A 15264-nucleotide genomic window follows, 5' to 3' on the forward strand; every position below is an offset into this window, starting at 1 on the left:
CAAAAAAAAAAAAAAAAAAGACTGTAGTGTGTGTTTAGGATTTTTTGCTTGCAAGTGTTATAAATAGAATCTGAATTAGCTGGAGAGAAGATAAGAAGGCATCGATTGGGACAATGCTGAACAGATTCACATGTAGAAAGATCCTCACGTGTGCCTATAGAAAGAGAAATGCAAATCAGAGCTTCATTGAGATAACCACATTTTACCCACCAGATGGGCAAATGTCCGGTACATTCTACAACACATGCTATAGTAAAACAAACTTTCTTATAAATTGCCAGTGGGGAAGCAAAATGGTACAACCCCTATGGAGGAGGAGTTTGGCTAGAGCTAGCAAAATTACATATGCATCTACCTTTTAACCCAGCATTTCTACTTCTAAAATCTGTCCCAAAGATATAGTGGCAAAATATGAAAAGACATGAGCAAAATCCATCCATTGCTGCACGATTTAATAGCAGAAGACCGGAAACAACCCAAGTGCCCACCAGTAGAGGACTAGTTACATAAACTTTGGTAAATCCACATAGTGGAATTTTTTACAGCTGTAAAAAAAAAAAAGAATAGGACTATTTCTACATATTACTGTAAGAGTGATCTTCAAGGTCACGGTTCTTAGTGACAAAAGCAAGACAGAAAAAAGTATGCAAAGTATGTGCTGTGGATTGAATGTCCCCCCAAAACTCATTGAAGCTTGATCCCCTCTGTAACAGTGTTAATAGGGTGGGAATCAGACTGCGGCAGTGTTGAAAGATGGAGCCTTTAAGAGATCATTGGATTGTGACTCTCCATGCTCTCGTGAATGCATTAATCCATCCACGGAGTAATGGATTAATGGTTTGGTGGGTTGTCACAGGAAGGGCATTTGTAGCTTTATAAGGACAGCAAGTGATCATGTTAAAGAGCTCTTGCTTGTGCCATCTTCACCATGTGACACCCTGTGTCACACAGGACCTGTAGAGAGTTCTCACCCGGAAGGCGGCCCTCGCCAGATGCGCCCCCTGGACCGTGAACTTCTCAGCCTCCAAAACTATAAGAAATAAGCCTCTTTTCTTTATATATGACCCAATTTCAGGTATTCTGTTATAAGTGACAGAAAACAGACTAATACAGTATCCTATCATTTCCCTAAGATGGGAACAGATAATAATTTATATGTATGTTTGTTAGAATTTTTTAAATGAGAGGAAGTATAAATGATAAAGATATGTCGGGGGGAGGGAAGGAATGTAGCAGAGGAGCCAGGGGTAGATACTGAATTTCCTTGTAGATTTGTAGTTTTGATTTTTGAATCATGTCAATATTTCATATAATTATAAAACAAAATTAAATTTGAAGGGAGAAGCAACACTTAAGATTCCAAAGTAAAATTTGACAGATGAATGTAACTTGATATCGAGCTGGTGGAATAGAGGAGCTATTCAAAGTGGCTGTAAAACATAATTTGTGCATCCTTTATGAGATATACCCTAAGGACAAAAAGAACTAGAAAAAAAAATCTTTAAACTCTTCCTGTAGCATTCGTTGGTAAGACCCAGATATTTGACTTAGAAGATAGGGGATATAGACTGATGAGTTTCAGCAAAAACCCTGTGGTCCTGGATTTGAATTGGAATTATCAGTCTGAACTCATGATGTACGTTATCTTTAAAATACATTTATATATTTCCTGATTCTGTCAACTGAAAAGGCCAACCAATACCCAAACCACTGCAAAGAGTGCCTCTAAGTATATAGATTGTGATCTTAAAATATGTTGAAATACCAAATAAATGGAACTGGGGCTCCTTGGAGAAATGCCTGACTCCTTCTCTGCGGCAGTAAATGAATGAGATGAGCCTGGAACATTTTCTCATCCCAGAATGTGAGGTAGCCCTCAAAGAATACTGGGGTCTGTCAAAAGGACTCATGAGCCAAACTGATTAGACTCCCACTAGCCAAAGATGGGCAAGTCGAGCATCAACAAGATAAAACTAGAAAGGAGTGCTCTTTTTCCTTGCAAACTGCCGTTGGAAGAGATAGTTGAAGCTATTCAATTTCTAGTGCAGCCTCAGATGAAAGCATCGCTTTTGCTGTTTGCTGTGATAATTGAAATTGTGCTTGACCCTGGTCTGGGTGCAATGTATCCCTGAAGTTGTGGTAGAAGAAAAAGGACTGTATTGTTTTCTAAAACCACTAAAGCTTTGAAATGGCGTCAACATTCTTGGAAAACAATAAACTAAATCAAAGGAAAAGAAAAAAAAAAAAAAACTTCAGCGATCTTCTTCGGAGGATAATAGAGAAGCAAGTCATGAAAACAAAAACTAGTTAATAAAGGAAAAGAATTGAGCATTTATTTGGCCTATCTTACAAAAACTATGACTCAGGGCAACTATATGGTAGACGAGAAGTAGTTTCTCCTAATGGAAGTATTCCATGAAAAAATGAAGAAGGAATACCATCATTTTGCAACTCCAGATGAATGAACGAATCTAGGCATTGAGTTTGAAAGGCTGCTAAAGTCACAAAAGAGAGACAGCCAGACGTTATGGACCTGCTGATAGAAGTACACAGCCCATCTCTAAAGGAGTCTTGCCAAACCTGAATCTCTTAAGCCTCTGGATCTAACAAACAGGACCTACAGGCGACAGAGAAACTGGTTAAATGACATTCTGTGGAGTTCATCAGGAGAATCCAGACTGGGGGAAATTCTAAAGGACGAAACATGCAGTTTCATCACCAACAACAGCACACTGCAAGGAAGAAAAAAAGAAGAGGCGAAGGAAAACTCTGCAGACTAAAGCGATATGAGAGACATAGTAGTTTGGATCCCGATTTAAATAAGCCAGCTGTTAAACAGGAGAGGAAAGGGACAGCAGGATGGGACCCAGGAGAAGGCGGTGAGAGGATGACAGGAGGATGACGTTGTGGTTCAGTTGGAGAAATGGGAACAGTGGCAGGATGTTTGGTGATCCTAAAGAATTGTTCTTGCTTTCTCGGGTGTGTGATGATAGGTGTTGTGACTTCCAACGAGGAATCCTTTGCCTTTTAAAGATATATACGGAGATATTTACAGATGAAATGTTATGCCGCCAGGCGTCTGCTTCAAAATAGTCTGGAGCAAGTGTGGAAGTGGGTGGGGGCACAGAGCAGTGGTCCTCAGACTCAAGGCTACATCAGAATCACCTGGAGGGCTTGTTAATATGCAGATATAAGTCCCACCTTCAGAATGTCTGATTCAGTCATGGTTGGGGCTCAAGAATCTGCCTTTGTAACAGTTCTGAAGTGCATCTGATGCTGTTAGTCTGAGGACCACACTCTGAGAACCACTGGCAGAGAGCAAGCAAGAGTCGCCCCACGTTCATTATTCTTGCACCTGGGTGGTGGGTACATGAAAACTTATTACTGTAGTCTCTTTACTTCTGAATATGTTTGAAATTCTCTGTAATGAACATTATCAACAAACTTAAGTGATCCAGAAGGACACACACAGAGAGAAAAGCCTTTGACAACTCACAGCTGTAATGGCAATTTCTATGCTCATTTGCAAAACAGATCTGGCTGCTGCAGCCGTAGCCTGTGGGACTGGAAGGTGAGCATCTCCTCCTGCCCAGGTGGGAGTGAGTGTGTCAGCTCAGCTGTCAGTCCTCTTAGAGAATTGCCTGGCCTGAGGGGAGGGGAAGTGTCCACTATCTTAGGGATCGGTGTCAAACTGCATCCTTTTCCTTGGTGGGGTCAGTCATTGGAAGAGCAGTGATTTGGATGAATCCCAAGACTTTCCAGCCACTTCAGCTGGGAAGGGCATTCTTAAGCAGAGGTGTCAGAGGTCAGGCATTATTGCTGAACTCTGGTATTCTCATATTCCCATGCAAGAACTTGGGAACTCCTAGATCAGAAGGCCCCTGTTTGAGTCCCTCTACTTGCCTTTTAAGATAGATTTATGTATTTATCCATTCATAGTTTAGATAGTGGTTAGAGTACCTCCTAAGTATCAAACATTTTTCTAGCCTCTGGAATACTACAGGGAAAAGAACAGGCAAAAATGAAGAGGGAGATTAAATTCTAGTTGGGGAGACAGGAAATAGACAAATGAATGAATAGGATAGTTTTAGGTAGCGAAGAGTGCCGTGAATGAAGTTAAAATGGAGATGCCAGGATAGTGGTTGACTGTGTGTGTTTGTGCATGTGTGTGTGTGTGTGTGCATGTGCGTGTGTGTGTGCACATGAACACATATCTTAGCTGATTGGGGAAGTTTTCTCCAAGGAGTGCCATCTGAGCTGAAAGCTGGATGATAGGAAGGAGCAAGCCATGAGGAGATGTGAATGTTTTTAGACAGAAGAAATAGCAAGTGCAAAGGGCCTGAGGTTGGAAAGAGCTTGGCATTTCTTAACACCAAAAAGGCCAGTGGGGCTGGGACATGAAGAATAAAGGTAAGAATGGTGTGAGAGGAGATGGGGGAGTGGTCAGAGACCAGAGTGTATAGGGCCTTCAAGCCACGAGCTAGTGTGCTTACCTACTCCAGATGCCTCCAGTGCTGCCAGTCATCCCTGGCTATAAAAAGAACACTCTCTAGAGAAACAGGGAAGCCCTCTGGGGTCTCTATCCTTTAGGAAAATGACTGCATTGTATAGTCAATTGAATTGCATATATAGCCAATTTGTTGAACCACCTGTTAAAAATCCAATAATTTTATTTCAGGGTCACTGGAAAGCTTCTTCTCCCCACAAACCATCTGTTGTCAATGCCTATAATTCCATCCTAAAAACACTGTTTACCCAACCCCTGTTAAAATACAGATTCCTACAGGATGGATAATACTCTGAATTATCAGTCATTTAATGTTAATATAAGTGAGTTGAGAGTTGTATCCTTGAAAAGATATTTTAAAAGAGGAAAGCACAAAGTTAGTGGTTGCTTGAAGGGCAGGAAGGAATCACCAGGACAGGATCAAATCAGAAAGGGAAAGCTGAGGATGCACCAGAAAAAGATATTTTAAAAGAGGAAAGCACAAAGTTAGTGGTTGCTTGAAGGGCAGGAAGGAATCTCCAGGACAGGATCAAATCAGAAAGGGAAAGCTGAGGATGCACCAGAAAAAAAACAACCTATTTTACAATTTTGAATAGGGAGAGCTCTGCTTCTTGGTAAACTAATGTTGTCTTGCGAAGACATCACAGCAGGACTCTTTTTCTTGAAATAACACATGTGTAGCCTGTATAGCTCTTTCCTAAACACAAAATGTGAAATGATCCACAGCAGCCCTTTAAGCAAACAGAGCAGTGATTGGAATGTGTTGCTCCTACTATCGCTCCTTGATGGGTTCTGGGTCAACATGCTGGCTTTACCTTTGTGGTGAACTGTCACTGATACAGTGTAACATTTTGGTGACTATGAAACAGTGATGTGCTAGAACAGCCTGTGTGAACAGATTGTACCCACCTCTTCCCAACCTTGTGTTCAGTGACTTCATGTTGGTTGAAATCAGACAGGAAGAGAATATTTACACCACAGAAATTGGCAAATGCTACAAAGTGGATTTTTTTTTTAATTTCAGAGATCTGATTATTAAACATTTACCAGCATGGCACTGCTGTGAAACCTTAAAAAGTAAATTTTAGGATATGCCCTGGCATATGAAAAAATATCCATTTCTTTGTTTTGCCTCTTGAACAGATGCCAATGGTACAATAGTATTCAAAACCATATTCATTTTGGCACGTACTTTATGTTTTAGCACTGCTTATGTATGTATAGACCCTATTTGCCTTCTCGGAATCTTTTCTTGGCACTCCAAGTTTGGCCAGATAGACAGTAAGGACCCCTCAAGGTTTTGCATCATTTGGCTCTTGCTGCCTCGTATACTTCAGGCTCCAGTCAAATTTAACTCTCTATGCGCCTTGCTCCCAAATACCCTCTTCTTTCTTTCCTCTGGATGTTTCTAGTCTGCTTTTCCCTAGCTAGAGTGCATCCCTTATTCTTCCGTCTGCCAAAATCTTACCCACGTTTCAGGGTCAGAGCAGAGGTCTCATCCCTGATGCTCATCCTTAGATGCCATTTCAACATGGCACCAACCTTCAGCAGCCTTGCTTTTTCTCCAGTGCTCCCACCAAACACTGTCTGGACCATTCAGCCACCATCTTCACTGCCTTGTTGTTGTATAAGAGTCTGTCTCCAGGTTTTATCTCCTCCTCTGGATTTTAAGCCCCTTGAGGATAGTGACATTTGCTTTTTCATCATTTTATCCTTAAGAGCATCTGGTGCAGAGCCTTACACATAGTCATCACTCAATAAATGTTAGGTGAATTATATGCATATATACTTTACAACATAGTAAGTGCCACATTAATTCACACACACAATTATATGAGTCTGTATCAGTCTAAATATCTATACTTGTGGACTGATTACCTTTAGCATGGAAAATGCCTTGTAGAAGGGGATCATTGGGCTCAAATGTAGTCAAGTAAGGGCCAACCACAAAACTTTCACCCTCAGTCTGAAATGTCACCTTTCTCATCTGTATATAAAATTGGAACAAATTGTCCAGTCGTGTTAGAAAGATACCAACATCATGATGCTCCAGTGGCCACTAAAGAGGCAACTGCACTGGTTACAATGTTAGTACAATGTTAGTAGATTCTATTGGGACTTGTATAAACTAAAAATAAAATAAAAACCAATCTGATATTTTTTCTTTGCCCACTCCTACTGTGAAAAGGGCTATTCCTGTTTAGTTGATTAAGTCATTAAACAAATATTGTCTTCTCATGCCAGCCACTCTGCTACTGGCTCTAGATATAAAGGTAAATTATCCATAGCCCTGCCCTTCAGGGATTCACAATCAGGAAAAGAGACTCAGAAAGCAAAGGGACATGTTCAAAGTCTCAGGAGAAGTAGAGGCCTGAGGGTCTGACAATGACCCACATCAGTGAATTTGCCCATTAGATGCTGCCATCTGTCTTCGCGTGAGATGCTTGCTGTAACGCTTTCCCATGAACTGCTTTTAGTTTGAATGACCTTGGAGACAGCCTGAAATCCCGAGCTTGGAAGGGTGCTTTTAGAGTTACTGGTCTGCACTTATGTGCTTCAAATAGAATATCCACAAACCTCTAATTATCTCCTTTTACCAGGCTGCCTAAATGACTGACGATCAGCTCTTTAGTCACTCCAAGAATGGGTTTCTATTCATCTCGTGCCCAGGATGCATTAGGATGCCCAGGACATGTGTGGCTGCCCCGAGTGGCACAAAGCACTTAACAGAAGCCACGCAATTTGCAAAAATGCCTCAACTTCCTGCTCATCTCAGAGGCAGAAAATTGTCAAACCTTAACCTCAGGAGGCTCATCTACAGAATTACCCCCCCTCCATCTCCTAAGCAGAACCTCTGGTGTCAGATTTTCCCCCCTGCTTTTTTGCAAACATAAGCACTCAGCCGAAACAACAGCTATGACTCAGTTCCTAGCTAACGCTGCCTGAATTGATTTAGTCTGAGTTCAGATTTAGCACATAATCATGTTCAATTTGCTCCACTGCACTGCCTAGAGATAAAAGGCTTGGAGAAAAAAAAAAAAATAGCTTCAGCTTGTGTCAGTCTTTGTGATGATGTCATTGCCATGAGAGAGCCGGGCCATTCGTTACTCTGCCGTGCTGCCTCAGATGCGGAGAACTGCATGTAGTGGAGCGGGCTCCAGGTGCCCGAGCCTCCAGCCGAGCTCCAGAGCCAGGCAGCACCCCGGCTGGCCGCTGCATATCCATCTGGAGGCTCTTCCCTTCACACACAACTCTGAGCTTGCCTAATTCTCTATTGAAAATTTAGAAGGGGGAATGCCAGCCCCTAGCATGGACTGTGATGTTTCCATTCTGGTTGCCTGCGTGGTGGATGTTGAGGTCTTTACCAATCAGGAGGTTCAGGTATGCACCTGCAATCTTATTTGTTGCTGTCATTGTTGCTGTTGCTGAAGCTGCTTGGCAGAGCCTTTTGAGTGTAAGAATATGAGACTTTGGTTAATAGTTTTCAGCTCACAGTCTACACTGTAAATGCCTGCGGTAAGTGCATGGCTATGTTAATTAGAATAAGTTAGAAGAGGGACCAGCTTGTTATTTTTTAATGTGATAAGGTCTGCCATTGTCTGGTTTGTTCATTTGTTCGTTTGTTTGTTTTGTCTTTTCTGTTAGGTGATCCCCAGTCATCCCCTTCCCAGTAGACATGTTTTCATATTCTTGCGTTTTATCTTTGTCAATAAGAAGAATTTGCCAGTCCTTAATGCCGACAGGGCTTTTGAATCAATGGTTAAATGAAGAAAGCACACATAATAAACACTGCATCCAGGACACCCTGACAGTAGGTCAATAACCCCTTCATGGCCTGTCACTTAAATATCCTGTGATGCAGTCTTCAAATTGAACAAAAGCTGTTCTACAGATGGCAGTATCAATCTCCAGCATGCTGGAAATTGAAGTTGGAGAGCAGCTGCCTAAATTTTCTTTGTCAGGCAAAGGAAGTTCACTTAAATATCCTGTGATGCAGTCTTCAAATTGAACAAAAGCTGTTCTACAGATGGCAGTTTCAATCTCCAGCATGCTGGAAATTGAAGTTGGAGAGCAGCTGCCTAAATTTTCTTTGTCAGGCAAAGGAAGTGAGTCATTTTCCTTGAACAGTTGTTCATAAAGAAAGTTCAGGCATAAATAAATTTTGCATCTTAAAACTAGTATTACACATGCTAGTCCTCACTGATTGTCTGCAGCAATTATTTAATTGTCATGAGTAATTGTTCTCTGATAATATTCATTCCCTTCTTCCATTTGGTTTTATATTATGAAAAGTATTCTGTGCTTGTAAAATGGGAATTTTTATTTCTTTTCTCATATATAATAAAAGAACTAGCAGAAGCTTCTTATTTAAACAGTTCATACACACACAAAGGACAGTTGTTCATTGTGTGGTGGGAGGAAGAAAAGGGGAATTACATTGCATAATCATTTAGTATCCAAGCCTTAGTCTTTACTTACAGGAAGACCCTGAATTCTTTATTGTTGGGTGTGCGGGTGACAGCCTGGTGCCTCACAGGTGGGGATTTACGTGTTACTAGCATAATACATGGCTCTGTCATTCAAGGTTGAAGTTTAAAGAATCTTTTGAAATGGATTCAATAATCTGGTTTATTGTTCTTGCATATTTTAAACATATGGCCTTGTATTTACCAACTCTTATACCAGTACTGTGGAAGTGTCTACAACCTGTCATATGAAGGTTCTGAAAATAAGAATATAAAGATTTGGCACTTCCTGTGGTTGCATCCAAAATAGAAACATGCACGCAGAGACCCACAGTCCTGCCGATCGTACGTACCTGCCATAAGCACTCCAGAAGGGAGAGCAGTCACCAAAGCCCCTCCAGCTTAAAGCCAACCTCAAGTCCAGCATAGATAACTGAGTAGAGAGACATCTTCCAGCAACGACTGGAACAGAATTCTGTGTATGGAGAGGAAAACTTCACAGCTCCCTTCTGTCATCAACATTTCTTAGTTGTTTACACACTTGCCCCGAGAACAATGTAAGATAGTTTAAACTTTTTTAGTTTAAGAAATGATAGTAAAAAAAAATGTGAGACCTGCAATGTGTCAGGCACTGTGCTTACTACATAGGAAAGAGTTTAAAATATGCTTATATGACATATATATCTGTGATACAGACATAAACATAACCACTTGCTCAAGATTTCTTAAAGACAGAGAATGTTTTGTAGAGTTAAGGGGACACAAAGTTCTTACAGTTGGTTGTATTTGAGTGGTTAGGGCTGTTTCAGGGTAATGGTGCTCGAACATAAGAGATGGGTAGGTTTTCTACAGGAAGAAGAAAGGCGTACCGTTTTGCAGTCGAGTGAGTCAATCCATTTGACTGCAGTAGGTTCTCGGTGAGAGATTAGAGGAGAAACAGGGAAGGAGAGCGGTCAGTGCCAGGTTATAAAGCAGCAGATGCTGTTCTTTGGAAATTTATGGGGTTTTCTAGGAAAACCCTCACCAGAAAGATGTGCTCCGTGTCCTCACTGCTAATAGCTCTGAATCATGATGGATTTGTTTCTTTTAGACAAATTACCTTTCTGTGCCTTAGTTTCATCATCTGTAATGTGGAGATAACAGTAATTCCTACCTGACTAGCTTCATAGGAAGATTAAATAAATTATACATGTAAAATAATTAACACAATTCCTGACTCATATTCAGTGTTCAATAAATCTTAGATATCACCATCATCATCATTGTCACCGTTTTAGACATTCTCTGAAGGTGATAGGTTACTTTTGCCAGTTTATTGGAGTGTCCTGAATCCAGCTGAATTTACAATGACAGTTTAGGACACAGAAGATGCTTTTCCTCTAACTCCCCCTGCAACACACACACACACACACACACACACACACACACAGAGGAACCTAGAAAACATAGCCCTCTGTTTCAGACATTTAGTCATTTAATGTAAAGCAGTGACATTACTATTAAGCAAAGATCAACATTGTGCTCATTAAAAAGGCAGAAAATTAACAAATTAAGGTAGGACAAAGAGATGTGTTGAGAAAACCCATATGCTCCTTGTTTAAAACTGACCATTACTTACTGTCATGAAGGAGGTTCAAATGCAAAATTCTGGGCACTAAAGACAGGTTCTCCAAAGGGGGGCCTTCTTCTTCATTAATTGCTAATAATAGATAAAACGGAGCCAGGAGTTTCTTTCTTCAAAATCTTCAATATTTACTGTCAGAGAAAAGAAAGATGTGGTGAAAGTCTGTGTCACCTGCCCACATACAGCTGGCTTGATCTCAGGCCTCTTCATTTTTACACACCTGCCTCTCTGCATGTAGCGCTGTGGGAAAGCAGCCACACCAGGGAGACGGGACCAGCAGGCGCCCTTCCCAAGCACAGTAGTTATCTCAAGGGAGTGGAGCCTATGAAGATCCAGTCTCTCATAAACATACAGCTGGCTTGATCTCAGGCCTCTTCATTTTTACACACCTGCCTCTCTGCATGTAGCCCTGTGGGAAAGCAGCCACACCAGGGAGACGGGACCAGCAGGCGCCCTTCACAAGCACAGTAGTTATCTCAAGGGAGTGGAGCCTATGAAGATCCAGTCTCTCATAATGACTTAGAATGCCTTGTCCTCTGTGGTGGACCTCAGCTGTTTGCACTGGGCACCCTTCAGATTCCAATTTCCTAATTTTTGTCAAAGCTGCTAGAGCAGTAGTACCAAAAAGAGGAGGAAATCAGACAAATGGAGTTCTGCCATGTTCATCTTTCTCCGGAAATTCCACTGGTGGTATGGTAAACTTAGCTGTGTGTTTTGTAGTGTGGGAATGCTCAGAAAGACCTAGAAATTTGAAGCCCCCAATAGAAGAAAATTACATGATGAACTTCGAGTTTGTGTATGTGTATGAGTGTGCAGGGTTGGTTTCCTCAGTATTCTTCTCATATTTCTGAAATAGTCTTCCCATTCCACAAAAAGCCAAACCCTTGGTAAAATGAAGTGGATCCGAAGATGAGTAATGAAATTTATGTTTCACTTTAGCCCAGTGGTTCTTAAGCCTGAGGCACATTGATATCCCATGGAAAGCTTTTAAAAATATTGACAATACCCAGGCCCCACGCCCAGGACTTCTAACATAGCTGGTCTGAATGGAGATCAGGCATAGATTATCATATAAAGCCAGTGCCTTGTCTCTTCTAGGCACAGGTAGGCACAGGTGAGGTCAGCCAAGAATTGCCTAGATTAACCTCTGCTTAGACACTATGATCCTTATCCCCTAAACTAAAACTTGAGTTATGCAGTTTCAGAAGCAATATCTCTGATCTGTCAAAAATAGTGAGACTCACCCAATACTTTCTAACCAGTTCACCACACCTGCAGTTCCTCCGCCTGATTCTGAGCTGACTGACAGTAAACACTCTTCTCTACTGCTGGCAGCTGGGGGGTCCTTCTCAGAGCTGCAGAGGCTATATGGAGCAGAGTGCCCCTCCAGGGGGCAGCCAAGCCCAGGCTGCCCCTTCTCTGCAGTGGTGGCTTCCTACACAGAAGAAGGGGTGGGTGCCCCCTCTCTGGGCTGGAGAGCTCCTGATTCATGTCCCTGGGGATCAGCCTTGTCTCCATGGACAGCTGTATAGGAGACAGGGGACTCACAAAGCTCATTAGAACAAGCAGGAAAAATGACAAGTCCTGTAAGAAGTATGGACATTTCAAAGATCCTTGGAGCTTGAGAGATTTGTTCTTTCATTCACAAATGTGTGGAGCACTTGCTACCTCCCTAGCAATGCTCTAGCCACTAGGAGTTTAATGAGACAGACCTCCCTGCCCTCATGGAGCATACATTCTGACACGGGAGGCAGGCAGTGAACTAGTAAATGAACGTGCACTGTAACTTCAGTAGTGATGAGGGCTGCGGAGGACAATGAAGCAGAGTGAAGGATGAGGTGTTGGCAGGGGAGGAATGCAGTGGCCACTTCTGAAAAGATTGTCAGTGGAAGGATCTCTGGGGAGCTGGCAGTTTATTAAATGTCATTGTTTCCGTGTCATACAGGGATTTAAGTGGAGTGAGAGAGCCAGGTATAGATCTCAGAGAAAATCATTCAATGTAGAGAGAATAGTAGGTGCAAAGAGAGGCCATCTTATCTGTTCTTACCCAGTGTGCCCCCCCCCATTTAATCTGTTTTAATAATTCATTTATTCAGGGACCTACTGACACCGTCACTGTCTCATGCTATAATTCATGTTTTTAAGGATGCTCCTATTCAGAAAATTGTATTTAACCTAATTCCCTCGTGCCACATTTTAAGCCCATTAGCTCTCTTGAGGGAGAGAGAACTATAGGTAGAAGCTGGTTTTCAGCATAGTAATGCTCCATATGCTTGGAATCTTAGGGTTGCTTTAGGCCAGATATTTCCTCTTCCAAAAGGCCAGGGCCTTTTTAAGGTCACTCATGAGTCCTATTTTCTCTCCTCTGCTTTTGAAACTTTACCAATATCCTCCCAGTCCATGTAACCTTGGGCAGACAAGTCTCTTAACCTTTCAGGAACATGATAATTATGCTGAGAAAAATGCTCTTCTGCTTTGTGCATTTTATTTTCCTTTTCACCCAATGGTACATGTGACTGATTCACAGTCTCTTTGTGTCATGCTGCTGTGTAAATTATGAAAAAGACCAGCACATCACGGCCACTCCATACAATGAAATCTCTGTCATTTTAACCACTGGAAATTTCATATTACTTGTTTTGTTTGGTGAGAGTGGAAGGAGTAGAAGCGTGAGGCAGAGTTGGGTATGATACACATTGTGCTCTGCTTTGAAGAGAGACACCTGACACAACTGACTATGTGGGTATTGGGTATTGGGAATTGTTTTGGAAGAGAAACTTGTGGGTGTTTGTCAGAAGAGCTGGTTGAGTTTCATGGCCAGTTCTTAAGAGTTTTGCAAGTGCTAGGATGAGCAGCTGGGCACCTCCATGACCTTGTGGCTCTGCAGAACTCTAAAACTCTTTTGGAATCTTCAAAAACCTTTGAGTTCCATCAGTAACTTAGAAGAGTTTGAGTTGTACATGATTTAACTCTCAGAAATTGAAAACCCTCTAGCAGTATTCATGGTAACTGTCAGTAACCAAATTGTTAACTGAAACTCTCATTCCCTGTTCAACGATTTTGATATTAAATAATATTTTGTTACACATCTCCAGACCACCTTTAGCTCAGCAGTATTCATGGTAACTGTCAGTAACCAAATTGTTAACTGAAACTCTCATTCCCTGTTCAATGATTTTGATATTAAATAATATTTTGTTACACATCTGTAGACCACCTTTAGCTCGTGAAAATCAAAAGGGAGTGTATGTATGAGGTAGGGAGAGTGGCAGCATGTGTATAACAAATCTAACCCTCTAGCATAATAAAAGCTTGCTATTTCTCTGATAATAACATGAACTAGAATTGAGGCCATGGGAAAATAGATGAATTAATGCAAAATTGAAAGTTGAAATTAATGAACCCTGAAAAATACTATAAGAAACTGAACATTCTTAAATGTGTAGTACTGAGCATTTTCTTGCCTCTGAAGAAAGTAACAAATATCTTTTCACAGAACGGGAAGAAATGATCTTGTGCAAGTAACAGATGCCTCCTAAGAAGGTTAACAGGAAGATTTCTCATTCTTCTGTCACATTAGGAAAAGACAAGGTAGACTGTATTTGACTGACATTTATGTTAAGCAGGAAAGTCAACTAAAAACTTAGCTTATCTCTTTAAAGACTCTTTTATCTGTTGGAAAGTAACTGAGACACTGACAGTTGCTATCTCTAAACTGAGTGTCAGCTTCATTAAAAAAGAAACAAAAAACAAAACACAGCATCTTCATTAAAATTGTTCTCCTAAAGAAACAGATTTTAATGCAAAACTCAGAAAGTGCCGATTGCATCCTTAGTGATTCTGTTTGAGTACAACTATCAGTAATTTATAATGACCTATTTTAGTGCTTTCTGATAAAGCTTAGAATTGGCGTAAGAAAGCAAATGAAACCCGAAACATTTATTATCACTTTGTGTTTAGATTGTAAGTTTAATAGCCATTGCAACTTTGCCAGGAATAGCCCAGCTTTCCAAGGAAGCCATAAACTTTCCAACACATGCCTGGTCTAGATTTTTATGTAAAGGGACTGTATCCCTTCCCAGCTCTAAACCTAAGCTAAAACCCAAAATACAACTTTAAAAACACAATAAAAGATAATTTCAAATGGAGGTTTCAAGCAGATACAAAGTTACCCCCCTCCACTTTATCTAGAATGGTGTGTTTATCTTAAAAGCATTTGAGAATAAAATGTCTACCGAGTTAAACATTCCCTAGAAAATATTCAGTATATGTGCTTTCATAGTCGCCATTTGGGTCAGTGTATCTGGGGAAAACACACACACACACACACACGTTTTGTACACATATGCAGGTATATACATTTATATATAATATATATTTCTTGTTTTTTTTTTTACCTTTCATAACCATGGAGATATTTTCTCGATGTTCTAACTCTTCTACAATGGCCTATCTAACTAGCTATTAGAAATTGCGTGCTCTAAATTAAGCCAAGGAATTGAGAGCCCAAAGAAGGTTCCTGGCAAAAAAATTGAACAGAAGCCTAAACAATTGCTACACAATTTCTTAGGGTGGGGTCGGGGGGTGTTAGAAATTCATTGTTTTTTGGGCTGGCCCGGTGGCGCACTGCTATAGTGCACCGCTTGGGAGCGTGGTGGCGCTCCCGC

The 15264-nt window shown here is 41.1% G+C and overlaps 1 protein-coding gene across 2 annotated transcripts in view; it reads left to right on the forward strand.

Moving 5' to 3' along the window:
* The window catches only part of RCAN2 (regulator of calcineurin 2), a 234115-nt gene that overhangs the window by 118192 nt on the left and 100659 nt on the right, over positions 1–15264 (forward strand). The window contains exon 1 of one of the 2 annotated variants that reach the window (XM_008569204.1): positions 7387–7888. The exons of the other annotated variant lie outside the window; for it this stretch is intronic. Within the exon in view, the coding sequence (XP_008567426.1) occupies positions 7802–7888 (87 nt within the window). The 5' untranslated portion in view covers positions 7387–7801. Of the gene's footprint in view, positions 1–7386; positions 7889–15264 lie in introns of those variants that run through there. 2 annotated transcript variants of the gene reach the window in all.

The sequence above is a fragment of the Galeopterus variegatus genome, unplaced genomic scaffold (genome assembly GCF_000696425.1).
Source record: "Galeopterus variegatus unplaced genomic scaffold, G_variegatus-3.0.2 Scaffold477, whole genome shotgun sequence".
NCBI lineage: Eukaryota > Metazoa > Chordata > Mammalia > Dermoptera > Cynocephalidae > Galeopterus > Galeopterus variegatus.